General features: G+C 48.6%; 1 protein-coding gene across 1 annotated transcript in view; it reads right to left on the bottom strand.

The window, feature by feature from the left end:
- Positions 1-16,917, bottom strand: part of SEL1L3 (SEL1L family member 3) — a 108,488-nt gene extending 91,571 nt beyond the window's left edge. Inside the window, exons 1-2 of the mRNA XM_080936079.1 lie at positions 16,678-16,917; positions 3,613-4,183 (exon numbers count right to left, since the gene is read on the bottom strand). Coding sequence (XP_080792205.1) covers positions 3,613-4,183; positions 16,678-16,854 — 748 coding nt within the window. The 5' untranslated portion in view covers positions 16,855-16,917. The remainder of the gene's footprint in view (positions 1-3,612; positions 4,184-16,677) is intronic.
- Between the last annotated feature and the right edge of the window lie 2,920 nt (positions 16,918-19,837).

Below are 19,837 nucleotides of genomic sequence, written 5' to 3'. Positions count from 1 at the left end.
CGACCATTCTCCTGGAAAACCCAGGCACAGGGGGGTTTGAGCCTTTTCATAAACAACAAAAAAGATGAAGCCAGATAAGGGTAGGAGGCAGGACCATATAGGATGTGAGTGAGATGCTTGACTCAAAAAAGCATTTCCCAAGCCCTCCCTGTCTCAATGTGGTTGCAATTTATAAAGGGGTGCAGACCTAACTGGAACCCCTGAAGCTCAGGTGGGATCGTGTGATACCCTCAACTGGCTGCTGCCTGGAGGCAGTCGTAAGAAGGGCTCTGTTAAGAACCAGGCTTCCCTCAAAGAGAAGGAAGGCCAGAAGGTGGATGCCTCAGTCCTTTTTAGAAGGGAGAACAAAATGCTCATGGGAGGAAATAAAGGGACAAATAAAGGAGCAGGGATTGGAGAAATGATCATCCAGAGACTATCTCACCTGGGAACCATCCCATATGCAGCCACTAAACCCACACACTATTGCTGATGCCAAGTGGTCCTTACTGGCAGGAATCTGATATGGATGCCTCCTCAGAGGCTCTGCCAGAGCCACATTGATACAGAGGAGGATGCTTGTAGCTAACCATCACACTAAACATGGGGACCCCAGTGAAGGAGCTAGAGAACGGACTGAAGGAGGTGAAAGGGTCTGCAATCCCATGGGAAAAACAAAATTATCAACTAACCAAACCACCACAGCTCCCAGAGACTAAAACACCCATGACTGAGCACACATGGAGAGACCCACAGCCCCAGGTGCACATGCAACAGGGGATACCATTGTCTGCATCAATGGGAGGAGAGGCCTTTGGTCCAGTGAAGGTTCCTTTCCCAGTGTACAGGAATGCCAAGGTGCTGAAGTGGGAGAGGGTGGTTGGGAGAGGGAGCACCTTCATGGAGGCAATGGGAGAGGAAGGGGGAATGGGATTAGGGGAAGGGGAATAACATCTGAAATGTAAATACAGAGAATATCCAAAAATAAATAAAAAATAAAGAACCAGGCTTCCATGTAGCCCCTGCCAGCCCACAGCCCCATCCAGAACAGAAGTCCCAGCATGCCCCACGGCTGGCTACCCTCACTCAGGTGACTTCTTCTTTAAAGGGTGAGGGGGAAATGGTCTCATTTCGATAAACAAATCATAGTTACAGGTGCAGGGCCGGTTTGTGAGTGCCAAAAGCTCCCACCTCCATTTTTGGTGATTTTTAAGTCCTAAGAAAGGGTTTCCTGTGTGCTACGATTTGATTAGATGGGTTCTCACACCAAAAGCAATGTTCTCAAGAAGGCAGGTAGAAAATTCCCACTGTGCCATTCCTGGGCCTTGCAAAACAGGGCAAGGAACAGCAGGAGAAAGAGAAGACAGCTCCTACTCTCAGGACAAGAGAATGAGCCAGTTTACAAATGATTTCATTCCCAGACATCCCTCCTGCAATCTGGTCACTGTTTCAATGAGAAAGATATACGTTTTTCCGAACATGAAATGAAATCATTAAGCCTGATGAAGTCAGAGGCGAAATAAAACTGTGGCTGTGCCCGGCCTGCACTGTGCCCCTCTGCTGGTCAGTCAGGGATCCCTGAGGAAGCACTCAGAGAGGAGTCGGCATGGCCACTCTGCCTGAGGAGGGTGGTACGCCTGTGAGTGCACAGTTGCCGTACTCCAGACAGCTAGGTACCCAGCTCTTCCAACAATCCGAGAGCACACACACACACACACACACACCCACACCCACACACCCCACAATCACATGCAAATCCCATGAAACCCGAATCTAGTCTACACATGACAGTATGCAGTGGCATTGCTTCCCTGGATTTAATTCTGTGCTGTGATTACACAATGCAGGACCAGTGGGGAAAGCTGGGCCACGGCACACAGGGCTTTCTCTACCATTTTTATAATTTCTAGTGGCTCTGCAATTAGAGTCAAATAAAGAGCTTTCAAAATGCCAGCTGTTTAATGTATGTAGTAAGAACTATGGACCTATATGGCTACACACACACACACATACACACACACACACACGCACATATACAACGCACACATATACACATACATACACACACATACACACATATACAACACACACATACATACACACACATATACATATGCACACACATACACATACATACAGACAAACGCACATACATACATACATACACATATGCACACACTACATATACACACACACACACAAAGCCACTTACTAAGAAATTACCACACCCATTGTTTCCCTAGAAATTCTATCCCAGTGGTGAGAAAAAGCATGTCACTAGAGGCAGAGCATGAGACCATGTCCTTAAGTCACCTCCCAAACAGGATCTGGAAGGACTAGGTCTGAGAAACTGCCTGTGGAAAGGTCCATTGTCACGGGCTGTGGAATTCCTGCACCTGCCAAGCCAGCCTGGGATGTGGGCCCTAGTCAAAACAAGATCAAAGTCCCATCCACTGTCCCTCCCCCTAGCCCAGGGACTGAAATTTTTGGGTGCATCAGAATCCATTTCAAACGCTGAGTCCATTCCATCTCCAATCCTAGGTAGATGATGAATATAATGTTTAAAGCAGAAACACTAGGTAATTTTGTTGCAAGTGTTCGTGGGTGAAAATAATACTTGAGGGGGGGGGGCGTCCGAGAACAGACCATGTCGACTCCCCATGCCAGGTGAGTAGAACTGGCCGGTTCTCGGCAGCCCCAGAGCTGGTGCCTCCTCCCATGGGAGAACTTCGGACCCACTTCACAGGTCTCCAGCACTGAAGTGAGGGGAGGCTGTGGAACGGCCCAGGAGCCTTGGTATGGATCTTCTGAGGCCATTACCACATTTGGGAGAAAATGCAGAATTTAGACTCTCCCGTGTGGCAGCTTGGTGCTGAGGGCTGGTGGCCGGTGAAGCAACTGCAGCTCCTTTGGTGCTCATCACTTGGTTCTGAGACAAGGATCCGTTTGCCTGCTTTATGGATTAGGGAGACAGAGGCTAGGCAAGTTCTGGCTCCACACTCAAAAGTGACCAGGCGGGTGTGGCCCAGCCACAAGTTACTACCACAACCTCCCTTTCCGACACAAAGATGGCTTTGGGGTCTCTCTCATCTCCTCCGGATAAAACGTTCTCCTTCTAAATAACAGATGCCTTGGCTGGCTGGGGAGCCAGTCCCCCTTTCAGAGACTTTTTTGTTTCTAGGTTGCTCAAGCTCTCGCAGGTTCCCTCCACGGCCCCTTGATTCCTTTCTGCCTTTCATCTCTCTCGCTATTCTCCCTTAATCTTCCTCTTTTCTTTCTTTTATTTCTCTCCTTTTTGTTTCCAAATCTAAAGTGAGAGCCACAATAGACCTCTCCATTTCCCTTGTCTGATGCTAACTTAAGAATTTGCTCCTGGGCCCAGCATGGCAGCTCGGTGGGTAAAGGTGCTGGCTGTGAAGCCTAATGAGTTCTGTTCCTCAGACTGACACAGAAGGAAGAGAGAAATGATTCATTCAAATTGTGCTCTGATGTCAGTGGGACACACCACACACACACACACACACACACACACACACACACACACACAATTTACACAATTTGCACCTGCCATCAATCAATGATGCTGGCAATCTCAAAATGCAAAAATGCTCTGCCGAGAGGCAAGCAACCTACCACTTTCCAGGGGACACTGTGGGATCCTGTTGGCCCAGAGACTCCAGAGGTAGTCCATGTTCCACTCCAGGCACACCTGATGATCTTTGAAAGGCCGTTTGAAAGGCGGGACCGTCTGCAGCAGGGTGTAATTCTTTGCTACTGCATGTAGCAGATTCTCCTCCCCTCGGACATTCAAGCCACCACCGCTATGCCAGTGAGTGATCCAGGCTCGGAGAATCACCGGGGACACCGAGATGGGGTGTCTGATCAAGTAGTCATCCCTATAAACCATGATGCTTGGGAACTTGACGTGTACTATCTGTGTCCTGCTAGTGTGAAGATGCTTCTCATTCCTCCACCTCTTTTTGTACACGGGGATGCTACTTCTGAACTCGGATGAGACAACCGCTTCCAAATTGACAACACAAGGCTGGGAGCATAAATACTCCACGGAGACTTCAGAGACATTGCGCACGCTCCCTTCAAAGGCAGTAAAATAAATGAAGTCCGTGTACTTTGTGCTCTGTTCTGTTCTGGGCAGCACCGATGTCGTCAGGGAAGTCTGCCTGCCCAAAGATGGCACAAAATTCTGCAAAGGAGTGAAAGGGTAATACAGAATGTTTTAAAACATCATCCTATTAACACATGCATAAATTGATATTTTTCTTGGCATCCGAAACTACAGATCTATGTAAAAGCAATGAATGCAGACGGTAAGAGAGATGTCAGAAGCACGACCATTAGACTGGAGAAAAACCAACACACACAACTGAAGATTGGGGCCATGCTGAAGTCTCTCCCTAGGCTCAGGAACATCTGCTGATCAAAATGTGGCGTTCAAAGCTATGTGCCAATCATTCCTGAGCTGGCTTCCAAAAGATGAGGCTGGTCCCTGGCAAAAATAACAAGGAAAGAAACCTGCCTTAAAATGAAAGAGGCAAGCCAGCTTCAGACATGTACAAACTACTTCAAATGGTGGCCAGACACTGCCAATCAAAGGGCTGGAGAGAAGTTGAAAGGGTATCACCGGGGAACATAAAAAGAAGGCCAGCCTGGCATATTTATCTCCCGTAAGTGTGGAGCCAGGGCAAGCCTGCAAGCTCAATGACCCAGCAGGAGGTCTCTTCTGCTCCACACAGGCAAGCTTGGACCAGAGCTGCAGGGGCTTGTTCTTTCACCATATATGATGTGAACCATGCCAAGAAAGATTTTAGCAGTGTGTCCCGTTGGTTGTTTCTTCAAGTCCTCTCACTGCGTGCATTTCTTCCAGACACCTGAGGGGCTAGATAACAAAATTTAGGCAATGTTGTTAGCCCGGGGTAGTGAACTATGACTAGCTGAGCCCTTCTTGACATGACTTTGTGATTCAGGTGACCAAAGCAAACAAGATCACTGTGACCACTTCACACCCATTTTGATGGCTATGAGCAAAAGAAATGAAAGGTTAAAAAATAAAAATCTGGAAGGCGAGCATGGGTGAGCATGCTGAGAAATTGTAACCCCTGTGCACTGAAGGTGGCTGGGTAAAAATGATACAGTCTTTATGGTAAAGACTAAAGCCTTTTTTCTGTTTTTAAAATTTAAATGTAAGGGCCATGCGTTCTGATCCCATGACTCCTCTTCCAATCATACAACAAAAGGTTGAAAGTCAGAACGCGAGGATATAGTTATATGCTGATATTTAGCCACACTCTCCAAAAAAGCTCTAAGTAGCTCTTGAGTTCATCAGTGAGGAGAAGAACAGTGGTCTATGCACAGCGGCATGGGATTCTGCTCTCCTGTAAAGCAGATGGACCTTAAAGATGTGCTAAATGAAAGAAGCCAAGCACAAAGCAGGAAGTGCTGTATGAGAAGGTAGAGGAGCCAGACTTGTGGAGACAAAACAGAGGAGGAACTGCCAAAGCGTGTGTGTAGAGGCGGGGTGGGGGATGAGTAGCTGACTTTAGAGTTTCATCTAAGAGATGAAAAGTAGCAGTTGTGCACAAAGTGAGTTTATGTAACCACTGAACCCCACCCTTCAAAACAGTCATCTGTATGAATACTGTATCACACTCTTATAGGAGAGGTCTTTTCACCTGCCAGCTTTCGTTACAAATATCTCTAATCCCACCACTTGGGAGGCAGAAACAGAAAGATCCTGCAAACTTCAAGACCTGCTTGGTCTACATAATGAACTCTGTACTGGATACAGAGTGAGACCTTGTTTTCAAAGTGATGGGAGGGGTGGCAAGATTGCTCACTGGGTAGAGGCAATTTCTGCCAAGCCTGATGACTGGAGTTTGATCCTAGAACCCACCTGCACACACACAAGCAAAACAAATAAACATTTTCTTAAAAATTTAAAGCTACTCTAGTCTTACAAAGAAAGAGAAGGGGCCTCATTTTTTTGTTCTTCATTGTAGTTTAGAATCAGGGAGGAGCAAAAGTGGATGAGAATTCAAGTCTTGTTATCAGGGAAACAAACCTGTCAATAGTTGTTTTCAAGAGAAGAAGAAGAAGAAAAAGAAGAAGAAGAAGAAGAAGAAGAAGAAGAAGAAGAAGAAGGAGGAGGAGGAGGAGGAGGAGGAGGAGGAGGAGGAGGAGGAGGAGGAGGAGGAAAGAAAGAAAGAAAGAAAGAAAGAAAGAAAGAAAGAAAGAAAGAAAGAAAGCAAACATGTCTAGTGTGCCAATCAAATGGTAATCAAGCCCAATCCAGATCACCAACAGAAGCGAAGTGGGTCATCTAGATCAGGCTTAAGGGAGAAATGGGATTCCATTTGGGCTTGTAGGATGAAAGAAATTCCTCAGGAGACAATGCAAGGAAGAGGCTGAAAGTAGCAGGAACAGCAAAATCAAATCTGGGCAAGAAGCAAAGAACCCAAACGTTCAGGAGAAAGCATGATGGCTTGGCCAGAAACCAGAACAAAGGCAGATGCAAGCAGGCATGAGAACCTGGGACGATGAGAAAGAGAGCATCTGGCTCTGGGAAACAGTGAGTGCCAGTCCAGAGCAGAAGCTCTCCCCTATGCATGCCAGTTTCCGTCCGTGAAAAGGGAGGTGTTTTCTTTTGGACTCAGTGCCCCAGGGTTAGGGTAACTGTTCAGCAGAAACATGAGCTACTCATAACTCAGTCATGAGGATGGCTCCTCATGGGAAGAGAAAAGCAAACTAAAGCCATATAGAGATGGCATTTTTAACTTACTAGACTCTCAAGATGAAGGTTAGATTTCAAGTTCTGCTGACTGCAGTGTGGGGAGGCACATGTGTGGCTGCTGGTGGTTGTTTCTACAGGGCAATCAGGCAACACCTATCCAAAGTGTAAATGCAGTCATCTTCTGGCCCAACAATCCCACTTGTAGGTCCTTATCCTACAAACACATGAAATCTGTGGGAAAGGGTCTAAGTACAGGCTTTTCATGTCGGCACTGTCTGTCACTGTGGAAGACAATATGTGTACATGTCCACAAGTACTTCCAGTCCTAGAGTACTCCACAGCCACAAAAAGACTCCACATCTTTATATACAGATAATGGGACCATCTTTGAAGGGATTTGTAATTTTTGTTACTCTTGCCATTTTTAATTGGGTTCATAAATACCACACTGGGTTGCAAAGTGTGCATGCACACACACACACACACACACACACACACACATGCACTAATGCATGCATGCACATGCATGCACAAATATACACATGCATGCACATACACTCAAACACTCAACAGTTTAAAACAAAATCACATGAATACACGAAAAATCAGTTGCCATGGAACATGGAAAGATGAAGTGGCCAGAAGGCAGAGGAAGGGGGCAGGCATGTGGCTACATCATTACATTTTGCATTCTAGACCACATGAATATTCAGAGTGAAGAGTAACCATCTTAAGAGAGGAAAGTGTCAGTTTTCAGCAATGTCAGAAAGGGAATGGAAGGGTGAGCTGTTCCTTTACATGTATCATGAGCAACCAGGGGGATGAAATCTGTAAGAAGTGAGAACAGCTTCAACTGTCCACCCCTCTGGAAGAGGATTAATTTCTGCTCTCATTCACACACTAAATCACAGGGAGAAAACACACATTAAAAATAATGTTATAGTTGGAAGTGGAGCAGAAGCCATTGGTGATGGCTGGCCCTCTTCTTCTCTTTGCACCCATCAGCACCTGTCACGTCTCCCCACTGGCGGGCTAGCAGAGCTGATCCAGGAACCCTTTTCTTTCACCTTCACACACCTACCACCACACAATGCCCACCCCAAGGCACATCACGGCAAGACAGACTCGTGGCTGGGAAATGCTGGGCTGCATTCTCCTTTTGCACAGATAGATGAACCCAGTGTTGGTCCATAGGAAGAATGCATTCACTTAGCAGTCTCTGGTGAACAGCAGACAGGTGGCCAGCGCATCTTACGCTTGGGTGATGCCCAGATGCCTTTCTGTAGAAATCCATGCAAGGAACCTCTCACTTCTTGAGGTCAGACAAAGCCCAGAGTCCAGAGCCTTCTTTGGCACAGTGCACACCACAGCACGTTCTCTTCCGAAGAATGGCTCTGGATCACATTCTTTCCACACCTTCCGAAAAACTCACCCTGTTCCCTCCATTTTTTTTCCCTCTAGCACATTTTCAATGCTAAAAGGAGAGAGCTCCCTTTTGAACAGAAATGCAGGGGGAAAGCCATTTGATTCCCCTGCGAAGTGTGGTTCCTAATAAGCCTGTTCATTATTTTACATCTGATTGCTTGAAAATGCGCCCCGTCACACTTTTCTACATTAATAAGGGCAGAGTGCCACAGTTTGCCCAGCGCGTTACACTCCTCACACTGTGGCTGACGGAGGTGGAGTCACACCTCACCCCGCACCTCTCCAGTGCCTTTCTTCCAAATTCTGTTTCAAAGAAAATGTCTGGATACTCGCAGGAAGATCATTGTCTGTTTTTGCTGAAGCAAAAGGGAATGAAAAGAATGCAGATCCAACACATATGTCCTCCAGTGTGACCATCAGGAGGCAGAGCACACACTTATGACATGCTGGAAGTATAAAATACACCCCGAATTTCAAAGCCTTGGTATTTAGCAAAGGGTTGCAAAGTGCCTTATTAATGGTTTGTACGTTGACTGCATGTTGAAATGATGATATTCGAATCCGTCAAATTAAATAAGATGTATTAAAATGAATCATACCTCTTCTTGTTTTACTTTTTCAATGTGGAAACTACCAACTATAAAATTACAGATGTGGCTTGAGCTGTGTCTGGATCGTGCTGTTGGAGATTTGAGGCCATTGATTTTTTTTAAAAGGCTAAATGGTAAAGAAGCAGTCATCCCACAGTCCCTGAAAGGCATTAGTTCCCAGACCCCAAACAACACCAATGTCTGTGGATGCTCAGGTGCCTTACATAGTACAGGGTAACTGTGTGGAACAGGTTCCCCTTTGTGTGTAACGTGAGCACATGTGTGTGCCCGCAGATGTGATGGTTAAAGTGGTGGTTAAAGGATGTTTCACAGGTACCATCCACCTCAAGCTTCTTTGTTTAGGTGTTTTGTTGTTGTTTTGGGACCGGGTCTTTCACTCGTTTGAAACATGTCAAATACGTTCAAGTAACTAGTCAGTCAGTCCCAGGGATTCCCCTGCCTCCACTTCCCCAGGACTGGAGATAAAAAATAAACACCACCACATTCATTTGGTTTTATTTGGTTATTTGTTTCTTGAAATAAGGTCTAACTACATCGCTCTGGCTAGCTTCAAATGCGAGATGTAGACCAGGCTGGTCTTGAACTCACAGAGGCCTACCTACCTCTGCCTCCTGAGTGCTGGGATTAAAGGTGTGTGCCACTGTGCCTGATCAGTGCTCGACTTTTCTATTCATGTGTTCTGGAGGTTGAACTCAGGTCCTTACGTTTACAAGGCAAACATTTTAATTGTCAAGTCATCTTCCTGTACACCGCCAATGATTTCTAGGTGACTTATATCACGTAAATGGTTTGTGTATGGTTGTTACATGAGGCTGTCTTGGAAAAATAATGAAGAAGCACCTAAACATGTCCAGTACAGATGCAATCATTTCTTCAGTATTTTTGATCCTTGATTGGTTGAACTACAGGAATTTGGAAGCCATGGGATGTAAAGACTGACTCATCTTGGGAATCTCTGGCCACTTGCACTCCATGGTGGTGGGAAAACAGCCGACAGGTTTGCATATGACCGAAGGAGGTTGTCCCACACAACTTCTGTTCACACACGGGCACACTGGCTGGGCTGGCCCATAGTTTGCCAACCACTGTTCAACAACATCAACCTCCCCCTCCCCGCCCCCTGCCCCAGGTGGAGTTCTGAAATGCAGAGTGATAGAAGCTAAGCCCATGAAGTTGCTATGGGAGAGAAGGGACAGAAGACTCAGGGACAGTGACCTGATGAGGCTCAGCTGTGCTCTTCCTCTAATGCTCCCGGGTGGTAGGTGTCGACATTGTGCTATTGTTTCTTCTTTCAGTAAAGATTCAAACTGGATGAGAACCTAATGTGAGGCTGGACAGCAAGGCAGCTCATTTGAGAAGTAGAATACTGTAGTTGGAGCGTAAACTGCAGGGAGAAGGCAGCATTTCCGTACTACAACAGGGATAGGCTGGTCCTACCCCGCTCCATGTGTCATGGGAAGAACATTGGCCTAAGGCCTTTGAGCAGCCCTTAGGATCTCTAGTCTTTGGAACACCCACACAATGAAGCAAGCTGGCTTCTCCCAGGCTGGAGCAGGCCCAGAGGGCAGCTGCTACGCCATGAGCCGCGGCTACCTCTGCTATGTACAAAACCAACACCGATTAGTAACACATCACACTCTAAATATTGATTAAGCCAAAGCTGATTTCCTGGCTCAGGCCACGTGTATGGTTGTCAGCTGTTTCCTGCCAGGAAAATAAGGCAATTAACTTGAAGAGTTCCAGCTTCAGGCATGACATGTGACCAAACTTCATAGGTATTTTCTTATGCCAGGTTGCATTAACATAAACTAGAAGACCTGCCCCCACTTTCCTAGGTCTAGAAACTCCCAGGCCAGAGCCTATATCCTTGTCACATCTCCAAACTCTGAAAGAGACCTTGGTACATAGTGGAAATTAGTATGTTCCTTGAAAAAAAAAAATTAAAGCAGTAGATAAGAGGACCTGCCAGGTGTTTGGGTGGTCAATCTCCTGCCTCACAGCCCTTGAAGGAACCTAGAAGCCAAAACAGCTGATCCAACCTTGAGCATCCAGTGTCCTTCCTTTCTGTCCCAACTTCTCCCATAACGGGTGACCCCTCCCCCAGCCTACTCCCCACTAACCCTCCCTGGCTCCCTCTTACCATCAGCATTGTCAGTCCAAGGAACAAACTTTGAGCTCGACCCGAGATGTTCCAGAAGGTGGCACCAATGGGATCAGTAGGAGTGGACTTCTCCCAGATCCGTCCTCCCTTCCCATCCTTCAGTCAGCCTGCATCCTGGAATTTTTCCATGCCTCCAGAAAAATTCAAAACCTATTTTTTTTTTAATTTAAAAATTTATCATTCGAGAACCCCACCCCTCTGGAGTCTGGCCCATCTGACAAGTTCATTCTTGTTCCCTTGAAAATGGCAGCGGCAGATCTCTGAACCTGTATTCTAGGCTTGTGAGATAATGCAGGGCGGGTGGGGAAGACTGCCACCAATACAAACAGACCTCAGATGCACTGCAGCTCTGAGCTAGCCCTTCAGGGTGGGAGGGACTTCCGGCCCCTTCATATCATGCTGTTTTAAGCGACTATACCGATGTTCCACTCCATAAACTAAAGAATCACTCTGTTCACTCGGGCCCCAGAAAAGACTCCAGAGCCCTCAGATAACTGGTTCCGGCAGAAGGAAGCCCCAATCAAAGTCAGATTCAAGACTGTCACGCGCAGTCACAAAACATAAACTGTTTTGCCTTTGTAATTGTGCACTGTAATATTTTTAGAAAGTGGAATGGATCGGTTAATGTGTGTTCATAACAGAAGAACCAAAGTTAGAAACCTTAACTCATTGATTCAGCCTGGGCATCAAGGACAGATGAGCCCATATATCTTCCAGATTAAAAAAAAAAATTATCCACATGGCCTAAACTTCTTTTAGGATGAGTGCATTTGATTCCTTTAAACAAATCAATAAAGAGTGACTGTTCGAATAGCTCACAGAGCTGGGAGACCGGCTTTCTTCTCTACATGGTTCACTAGGTATTGGAGGAATGAACAGGGATTGGAGAGTCTAAAATCATTCGCTCTCACCACAGGAAGTTCATTTACACTTAGCAGTGTGTGGGAGCAGGTCAGATACGTAAGCAATAACTGCATCTGTTTTGCTTGCTCCTGACGGCCACTCCATCCATCACCTAAGAAGACTTTGGCTCCGGAGCACACTCTCTCCAAACTGGCTGGATCAAACTTCCCATGGTCAAAAAGCAAGTGTATTGGCTCGAAAGTCCTACTTTGTCCAATTTCTGCTGAGTAAATCAGCCAAACTCCCCTTGACGTCCACAAAGTGTGCAATTATGCAAACCAGGCAATGATGTCAAGGTACGTCTGGGGAGACATTTCCCATCAAGCACGGCCTTTTCCCAGACAAAGCTGACCGGAGATGCACCATCCCAACGATGGTCAATATTTCTACTTGAGTCAGAGACCCTCAATAGTACCTACCCTTTCTAATTTAGGCCCTATAAGGACGAATAAGGTTGGTTCGGTTTATAAATAAAGTAGGTAGGAGGCCTATTATGTACTAGGCACTGTGGCAGGTGCAGTCAACCCCCCCCCACACACACACTTTCTAGCACTGTCTCTTTTGTCTTCCAGAAGCACCCCCAAATGATACTCTCAGCTCACTTTCCTGTCTCTTCTCTCTGTCTTAAGGTGAGGAGACCTGGAAACTTTGGCCTCTCATCTTTTAGCAGGAAGGACCAAGGGCTCCCTCTGGTCAATCTGTCTCACATTTTATGGGGAAGAGGCAGTATGTCACACAGAGACACATGGGCCTGCGTGTACACTCCAGCATGAATAAGCCATTCTCTGGGTGAAGACAGAAAGCAGGCACTGCCAAGACACAACCCTGTCAGCAATTCCTCAACCTCTTCCCTCAGATCCTCCCTCTGAGGGGCAGGACAAGCCAATAGAAAGAGTAACCAAACTCACTTTGGACTATTTATGGTTTGCTCCAGCCTATCCGTCATCTTCTCCTACTGCATTTCCTATTGCTCCTGCTCTCTTGACAGGCAGCAAAAGCAGGAGGCAAAAGGCAGGGAGCACTGCCTCGGGGAGTCCAGAGCAACGGTCAGGGCGAACAGGACATTTGGAGATTTCCTCTGAATTCCGAATATCCACAATCTCATTTCCACAAGCTGAGTAACTGAGGGTTCTTAACATTAAAAAAAAAAAAAACAAAACAAAACAAAAAAAACTTTTTACATCCTGTGTTGCATGTTGTGAAAGGATAATGAATAATCCTGGATCATAATGGATGAGTCGTACACACTTAGCAGAGGTTCTGGAACGAGAACTTTATCACAGTCGCTGTCTGCTAACGATCTCCATGGACATCTAAGTTGCTAATGTCCTCTTATTTCTTTGTCCTTGGTTGTCTAACTAGCTCAAGTGTCCACTCTGGACACTTCAGCTATACAGCTGACATCCATGCTGCCTACAGTGAGATTTATTTTCTCACTTAAAGGAAAAAAATCATTCATTGGAGACTAGAGTTCAGTTGGCAGAATTGCCTTCTAGAAGCTCCGGTGTCAAGGGCAGGACTAGGAGCTGTTCTAGCAAGGCAAAGAGAGGAAGGGGAGATCAGAGGTGTCAGAATACAGCAGGAGGATCTATGGGGCAGGGTGAGCCCTCTGTGAAGAGACTTCTCAGCAGGGATGACTTCAGCCCTCGCTCTCTCTGGAGGCCCTTCCTCTTGACCTTTGGTGACCTCAGGAATTTCTGGCAGCCACTGGAACCAGGAATCATCTTTACAGCAATCTGCCTGCCATGGCTTCTCAGTCGATCTCTCAGGCCTCATCGCGATTATTCATGCTTTGGCAGTATCCTAGCTGCCGGCACAGGACTCCCGTGGGCTGATACTGAAGGTTACTTTGTCCCAGCCGATGGAGAAGGGAGGGTAAGTACCCTTCCTCAGAACCCCTGACTCCAGAGGACAGACTCCCCCAGAAGGGCATGCTCAGAAAACTACTTGTGAGCAGGCTGGTGGGAAACAGGAATGAACCATCAAGTCACAAGTGAGTTGGCATTGTGGCACCCAGTGCTCGGCCACTATCTGCTTGGGGACACAATGCAGCTCAAAGGCCTCAGCTGAGGTTTTACCTCACCCTTACCAATGGTAAACAGTTTCTGGATTTACTTTCCTTTCTTTCTTCCTCTTTAACATCCCGCTTCTATTCCGTGGCCCGCCCTTCCTGATCTGTGCACCTTAGGTCACTTTAGACATGACCTCACATCCTGGACAGTTGCACGGCAGCTGGTAATTGCTGGAGCCCTGCTAATGCACTATGCATGTGTGCAAGAGGGGAAATGGTCTATCAGGAGCAAACTTCAGAAGGCGATTGAGCTAGCACGGGTCTCTGGGAAGGAGGTGGATGTGGGCTTCATCTCAGGCTGTCTGTGTAGCCTGCAGCAGCTTGCTTAACCTCTCTGAGACGCCTCTCTCATCAGAGTGGAGGTCACAACAGCCACTCTCTCACATTAGGTATTACTCAGATTAATACAGGGCAGTGGCCACACGTGACTTAGCACAACGGATGCTGTTATTATAGTTTTCACCAGGAGCTCCTGTCTAGACATTCTGCTCCACCTGCCTGCCTCTGTCTCCCTGCCAACCAGTCAGTTCCTCCAGGAAGCACTCCTTGATCAAGGAGAACCACAGAGTAACACATCACACCCTTCTCCCTCTCCCTCCCTCCCTCCCTCCCTCCCTCCCTCCCTCTCTTCTCTCTCTCTCTCTCTCTCTCTCTCTCTCTCTCTCTCTCTGTGTGTGTGTGTTTGTGACAGACTTACACATTTTCCCCAGTTCACACCTCAAACATCTCCGAGAACTAGAAGCCCCACCTTCCACAAGTATCTCAGGTAGAACATACCAGAGGAGCACAGTCACCAGCACACGGCCAACCAGTCCGAACAAATGTGGAAGCCGCCTCTGGAATCCAGCTATAGCTTAGGTTGGCAAACCCCTCTAAGTCACTTGCTCATTCAAGTGTCTGATACCCTGCTATGAGATGCCGCTCCACCCCCCAGAAGGAAGCAGTCAAGCATGGACCCTGACAGGTGCCTCCCTCATCTTCTTGTATCCAAGTTGTGCTCTCCACATTACGGGCCTACCTCCTCGCTTCCCTCCGTTGCTCCTGTTGACTTTTGGATCATTTCCCCTTTTGGATCAGTCCCTACAACCCCCCACCGGCGAGCATGGAGCTTCTGTCTCTGCCACGTTAGCCTTTAGGGTTTTACACTTGTTACTCTGATTTTGTCAGCTGTCAAGAAGTGCCCCTCCCCCCAGCCTGGCCTTGAGAGTCTCCATGGAACTTTCTATATCATCTGAATGGAACTCAGCTACATAAATTCTGTCTGTGCACTAACCAGCAGTATCCTGTTCACAGGATCATCTGTTTAAACAAACCCCCTGTCATCTGTCATGGCCGCTATTTATGAGGCTGTGTACTGTAACTCTGTGGCATAAATATTAAATAATAACATCCCTTGGGCACAAAAAAAATTATTCCTGTTACCTGACATCTTCTTATGAAACTATAAAGTAAACCCAACCACACACACACACACACACACACACACACACACACACACACTCAAATGGTATTGGTTAACTCTAAAATGCAAGTATTAGCCAAGATTGTTCAACAGGTAGAGAGAGGGGCACAGTTAATATTTGCATCTTTACTCTGTCTTGCTTCAAGAAAGGAAAAGAGCCACCAAGTAAAGAGTGTTGGGGAAAAAACCCAGCAAACTTGCACAGGTGACAGATTTCTTCAAGCCCGAAACCTAAGTCCTGTGAGCATCTCCTGGGCAGATGGGCTTTGAGGAAGATTAGAATGCAAACACTGGCAGCACCACATGAATGGGGTTCTGGACAAGGACATTGCTCGTTTTTTAAACATTCTGTGAATTTCCTATTACATCAGTTTCATGATTCAGCATTTTCCTTTTCATTTTATTTACAGTAATATTCGGCGAGATCACCTAAGCTTTCCGCAGGACCCTGGAACATAAAAGGTAGGCTGGGGCAGCAAGGGTGTAGCCTTCTGTAAATTTACTATTGCTCGGAACTCAGGAACAAATGGGAAAAAGCAAGTCATCCAAAGAACAGGGAAATACCTCCTCGCCTTACTCTGGGGGTCTCAGTGTCTCCGGTATTTAAAATGGATCACTGCTATCTAGTTCATAAGTCTAACAGAAGGCAAGAAGTGTGCAAGTTGCAGACTGATGTGCATAAGCCAAACGCAGCTCTGAAACGACAACGTTCAAGACGCGACTAAAGTCACCACTCTGGCGGTAAGCGTGGTACAAAGAAGTAGATTTCATTCTGGCACCCGCAACTTGGCTGGAGTGACCAAGGAGTTGAAGAGCCTCTGGAAAACGCGAGGTGCTGTGGCACCGAACCGCCTGGGCCGGAAGGACCCGACGCAAACTCAAAGGAGGGTCGGGATGGGGGCAGGAGAAAAGGAGAAGTTAGGTACAAGAAGGAAAGGAGCTTCAAGAAGGTGAATGAAAAGCCCAGGACAGGTGGGGACAGGGCTGGAGAGCCACGCTCCAAGGGGCGGGAAGCGAATACGGGGTAGGGAGGGTCTGGCATTGCTGGGGACAAGAAGGGTACTTTAGGGGAACCTAGCCCTGCTCTCCAGCGAGGCGGTGAGGGAGAGGAAGACTCCAGGGAGAGTAGCCGGCAAGTCCGGTCCACGCACCGGGGTACTCATCCCAAGGGCTGGGAGCGCCCGGGGCGCAGTGGCAAGGAAAAGAGACAAACTCGCGGCGACCTCCCCACCTCCCGTGGTTGGGGTACCAGTCCACCCCCACCCTGTCCCCAGGGCCCGCGCAGAAGGAAGGACCCTAATAGGGTCCGGCGCTCACCAGGTAGCAGAGAAAGAGCAGCGCGCTGGCAGGGCGGCCGCCGAGGCCCGGGGGGACACCGCCGCTCCGGGGGACCATGGCTGCGGCCGGGGGACCGAATGCGGGCGCCGGGGGCTGCTGCTGCTGCTCCTGCTGTCGCCGCCGTGGCCACCAAAGCCCCGCGCCGCGCCACTGCATGGCGAGGCCGCCCGGATCCGGGCTGGAACAGGTCACCTGGTGCAGGGACCGGCCCCCGCCCGAGGCGCCACCTTCCCTCCCGCCCCCGGCCGGCGGCCCGCCGCGCGCGGGGCCACCTGCCGCTGACACCGGACCCGCCGCTGCCGCCGCCGCCACCACGGCTCCCGCCCCCGCCCCCGCAGCCCCAACCGAGCGCCGGCTCCTCCCCGCTCGCAGTCCGGTCCCCTCCCTCCCTCGGCCTCCCTGCCCAGCCCGCCTCCCTGGTCGCTCCCTTCTAACCTACAGCGTCCACCCCTCCGGGCCGTGGGCGCCCACACAGGTGGAGACCGCGTGGTCCCTCCCCCCGGCCGCTGCTCGCCCCCGGGTCCGCGGGGCTCTCGGCCGCCCCCATCCCTTTCTCCCGTTTCCTCCTCCGCCCCTTCCGCGCCCTTGCAGTCTGCGATCCCACCCCCCCACCCCTTCTACTCCCCACTTTCTCTGTTTCTTCCACGTCCTTTCTCCCTAACTCCCTCCCTTCTCCATCTCTCCCTCCCGCATCTCTAGCTGATACCCACCCTGCCGCTTGCTGCTCATTCCCACTTCGCGCCCGGGCACTAGGCAGCAGGGTTTATTTGGTGGCTTGGGGGCGGAGGGGTAGTGGTGGCTCCAGCACCATTCCGGCAGGGCGGGGGCCAAGGGTGCTTTCTTGGAGTTGAGCCAGGCAGCAGCTTGGCTTCTAATCCTTAGGGGTGGATTTTGACCCCTGCCAACCTCCACCTGTCCACCTGCAGGGCTTGGGGCCCCTTTCCTACTTGCACATTAGAGCCCGGGCTGTGCCCCACCCTGCCTCTTGATTGGCGACGCGTTCTGGATGTTTCCCCAGGGTTTTGTGCGGTGTGGCCGCTGCTGCCTCTGCGCTCTTTGTTTTAATTGTCCGGAGTATTGGCGCCCAGAGCGGGTTTGTATTTGATTTGCATCCCTGAGCTCTGGCTTCTACTCGGACGAGAAGAAAACGAATTAATTAGGCCAGTACAATCGTACTCAAGTTCCGAATGAAAGGAGGTGAGGCCCTTGAAGTGCACAAACAGCTTTTTTGAAAATCAGGACACATCCTAGGCTTTGGGGAAGCAGGATGGGACTGATGCCAGTGGACATGGGCTCTGTAACCAGTTGCAGGTGAGGTGGGCCTCGTGGACAGGGCAAGCAATTCGGGGCTTACCCTGTACTTCAGGGAAGTGCTTGGCTGTTTTGCTGCTGAGAAAACTACTTGGAGTCCAAGGGCTAGTGCTATGAGACAGTTAGCCCATCTTGAAAAGTTGGTCCCTTTGGCACTGGTGTGGATTTGTGTGGATGGGAACTGTTAATAGATTGGAAGTCACGGAATATAATCTTTTCCCTGAGGATGCCAGGGGGAGGGGCAGGAGTGAGGGTAAGTTCAGACTTGGTTTCTGGACCTGGCTGTGGGTGGTGGTGGTGGGAGGGGGTATCAGCAGAGAGCTGGGAAACACCCGTGCTCATCTTTGGTTTCTTAGGTTGCTTATGAGTTGTGGGCCAATCACAGCTAGAAGGCTCTCAGACCCTAGTTTGGTCAGAGGCGCCTGGAGAGCAGAGCAAATAGATGGCTAAGTGCCCCTGAGTCCTTCTCCATCGTCCCTGGTGAGTGAGCGTCCAGGGGACAGTGCAGAATCAGGGAGGTCACACTTTCTGAACCATAGGCTTACAGGAGGGATGCTGCCTGCCTGGCCAGCTGTGGGCACAATAAACCACTTGGGGAGTTTGACAGCTGTTGCCAGGATGCCTGTCCCACTTCCACAGAGACAGAGCACTTAAAATTCTCCTCTGTGATGCAGGGAACTATTTATTCCATTTAGTGTCCAAGGGAACAAAAGATGGGGTGGCTTTGTCCCAGATCCCATCTGTATTTTTCCCATCAAAAGAAATACGCCACAGATTTTTCTCCCCCTGAATTTTCTTTTTTTCTGTTTTTGATACAGGGTCATGGTTCTATATACCGAAACTGGCCTGAAGCATGAGATCTTCCAGCATCAGCCTCCTGAATGCTGGGACTCTCGGCAAGGACTGCCACACCATGTTGTTAATATATGTGTATGGGGAAAATGTTGGCTTGTTTAAGAGAAGAGGGTGTCAGAGGCGAGACAGAATTTGTGGATGTCCACCTGCCTTCCTGGGCCTTTCTCCAGAGTTTCTGTCCTTTCTTGTGGGTCCAGATTATTTCTATTCTCAGGGAACTGAATGGGGTCCCCTGTGACTTGCAATCGAAGATACAGTTTTCAAAGCTTTGTCAGATGAAAGCAGCTGCATTGCCCCAAGTGTAGTCCATGCAGAGGTGTCCCATCGGAGCTGGGCCATTCTTAATGTAGTGTTTTGTTCCAGGTGTATATTCATTTGTCTTTGGCAGCGCTGGGTGCTATCCCACTCTTTGGGAATTCAGAAGTGGGCAGAAACATCCATCTTTCATCTGGAGCAATGGGGCACACTTCAGAAAACTGATCCAAATCCAAACACGGTTTGGTCCTCTAAAATGACCACAGAATAAACTTGGTTTCTCAGGGAATGAGAAAGGGCTTCCTGGGGACCTCTATATTGGAAAGGGGCAGAGAGAAGTCAGGAATTCTTCACATGGCAATCTTCCTAGAAGACACTACCACTTATTACCCAAGGCTCTGCTCTACTAGACTGCTTGAAGGGTGGTGTGGCTTGGTTCAGAAGAAAACCTCTTATTTGGAAACAACTCCATTTTCCCCACTGCCTAGTGGAAGGACTCGAAACTCCAGCATCACAATTCATTGGTTTGAATTAAGCTTTTATACTCCACTAAAATCCAAAGGCCCCCAGGAGGAGGCTGTTGGAGTGTGGCCTCCCTTGTGCCTACCTTAGTGTAAGATAGTTTATCATCTCCCCATTAAGAAGACAGGAAGAGAGGAACAAACCCATACCCAACCCTGCTCAATACCAAGGCAATCAAGGGAGTTCAGGTGGCCCA

This window comes from Micromys minutus (genome assembly GCF_963924665.1).
Source record: "Micromys minutus genome assembly, chromosome: 1".
Taxonomy (NCBI): domain Eukaryota; kingdom Metazoa; phylum Chordata; class Mammalia; order Rodentia; family Muridae; genus Micromys; species Micromys minutus.
This window is presented reverse-complemented; position numbering and strand designations above follow the sequence as displayed.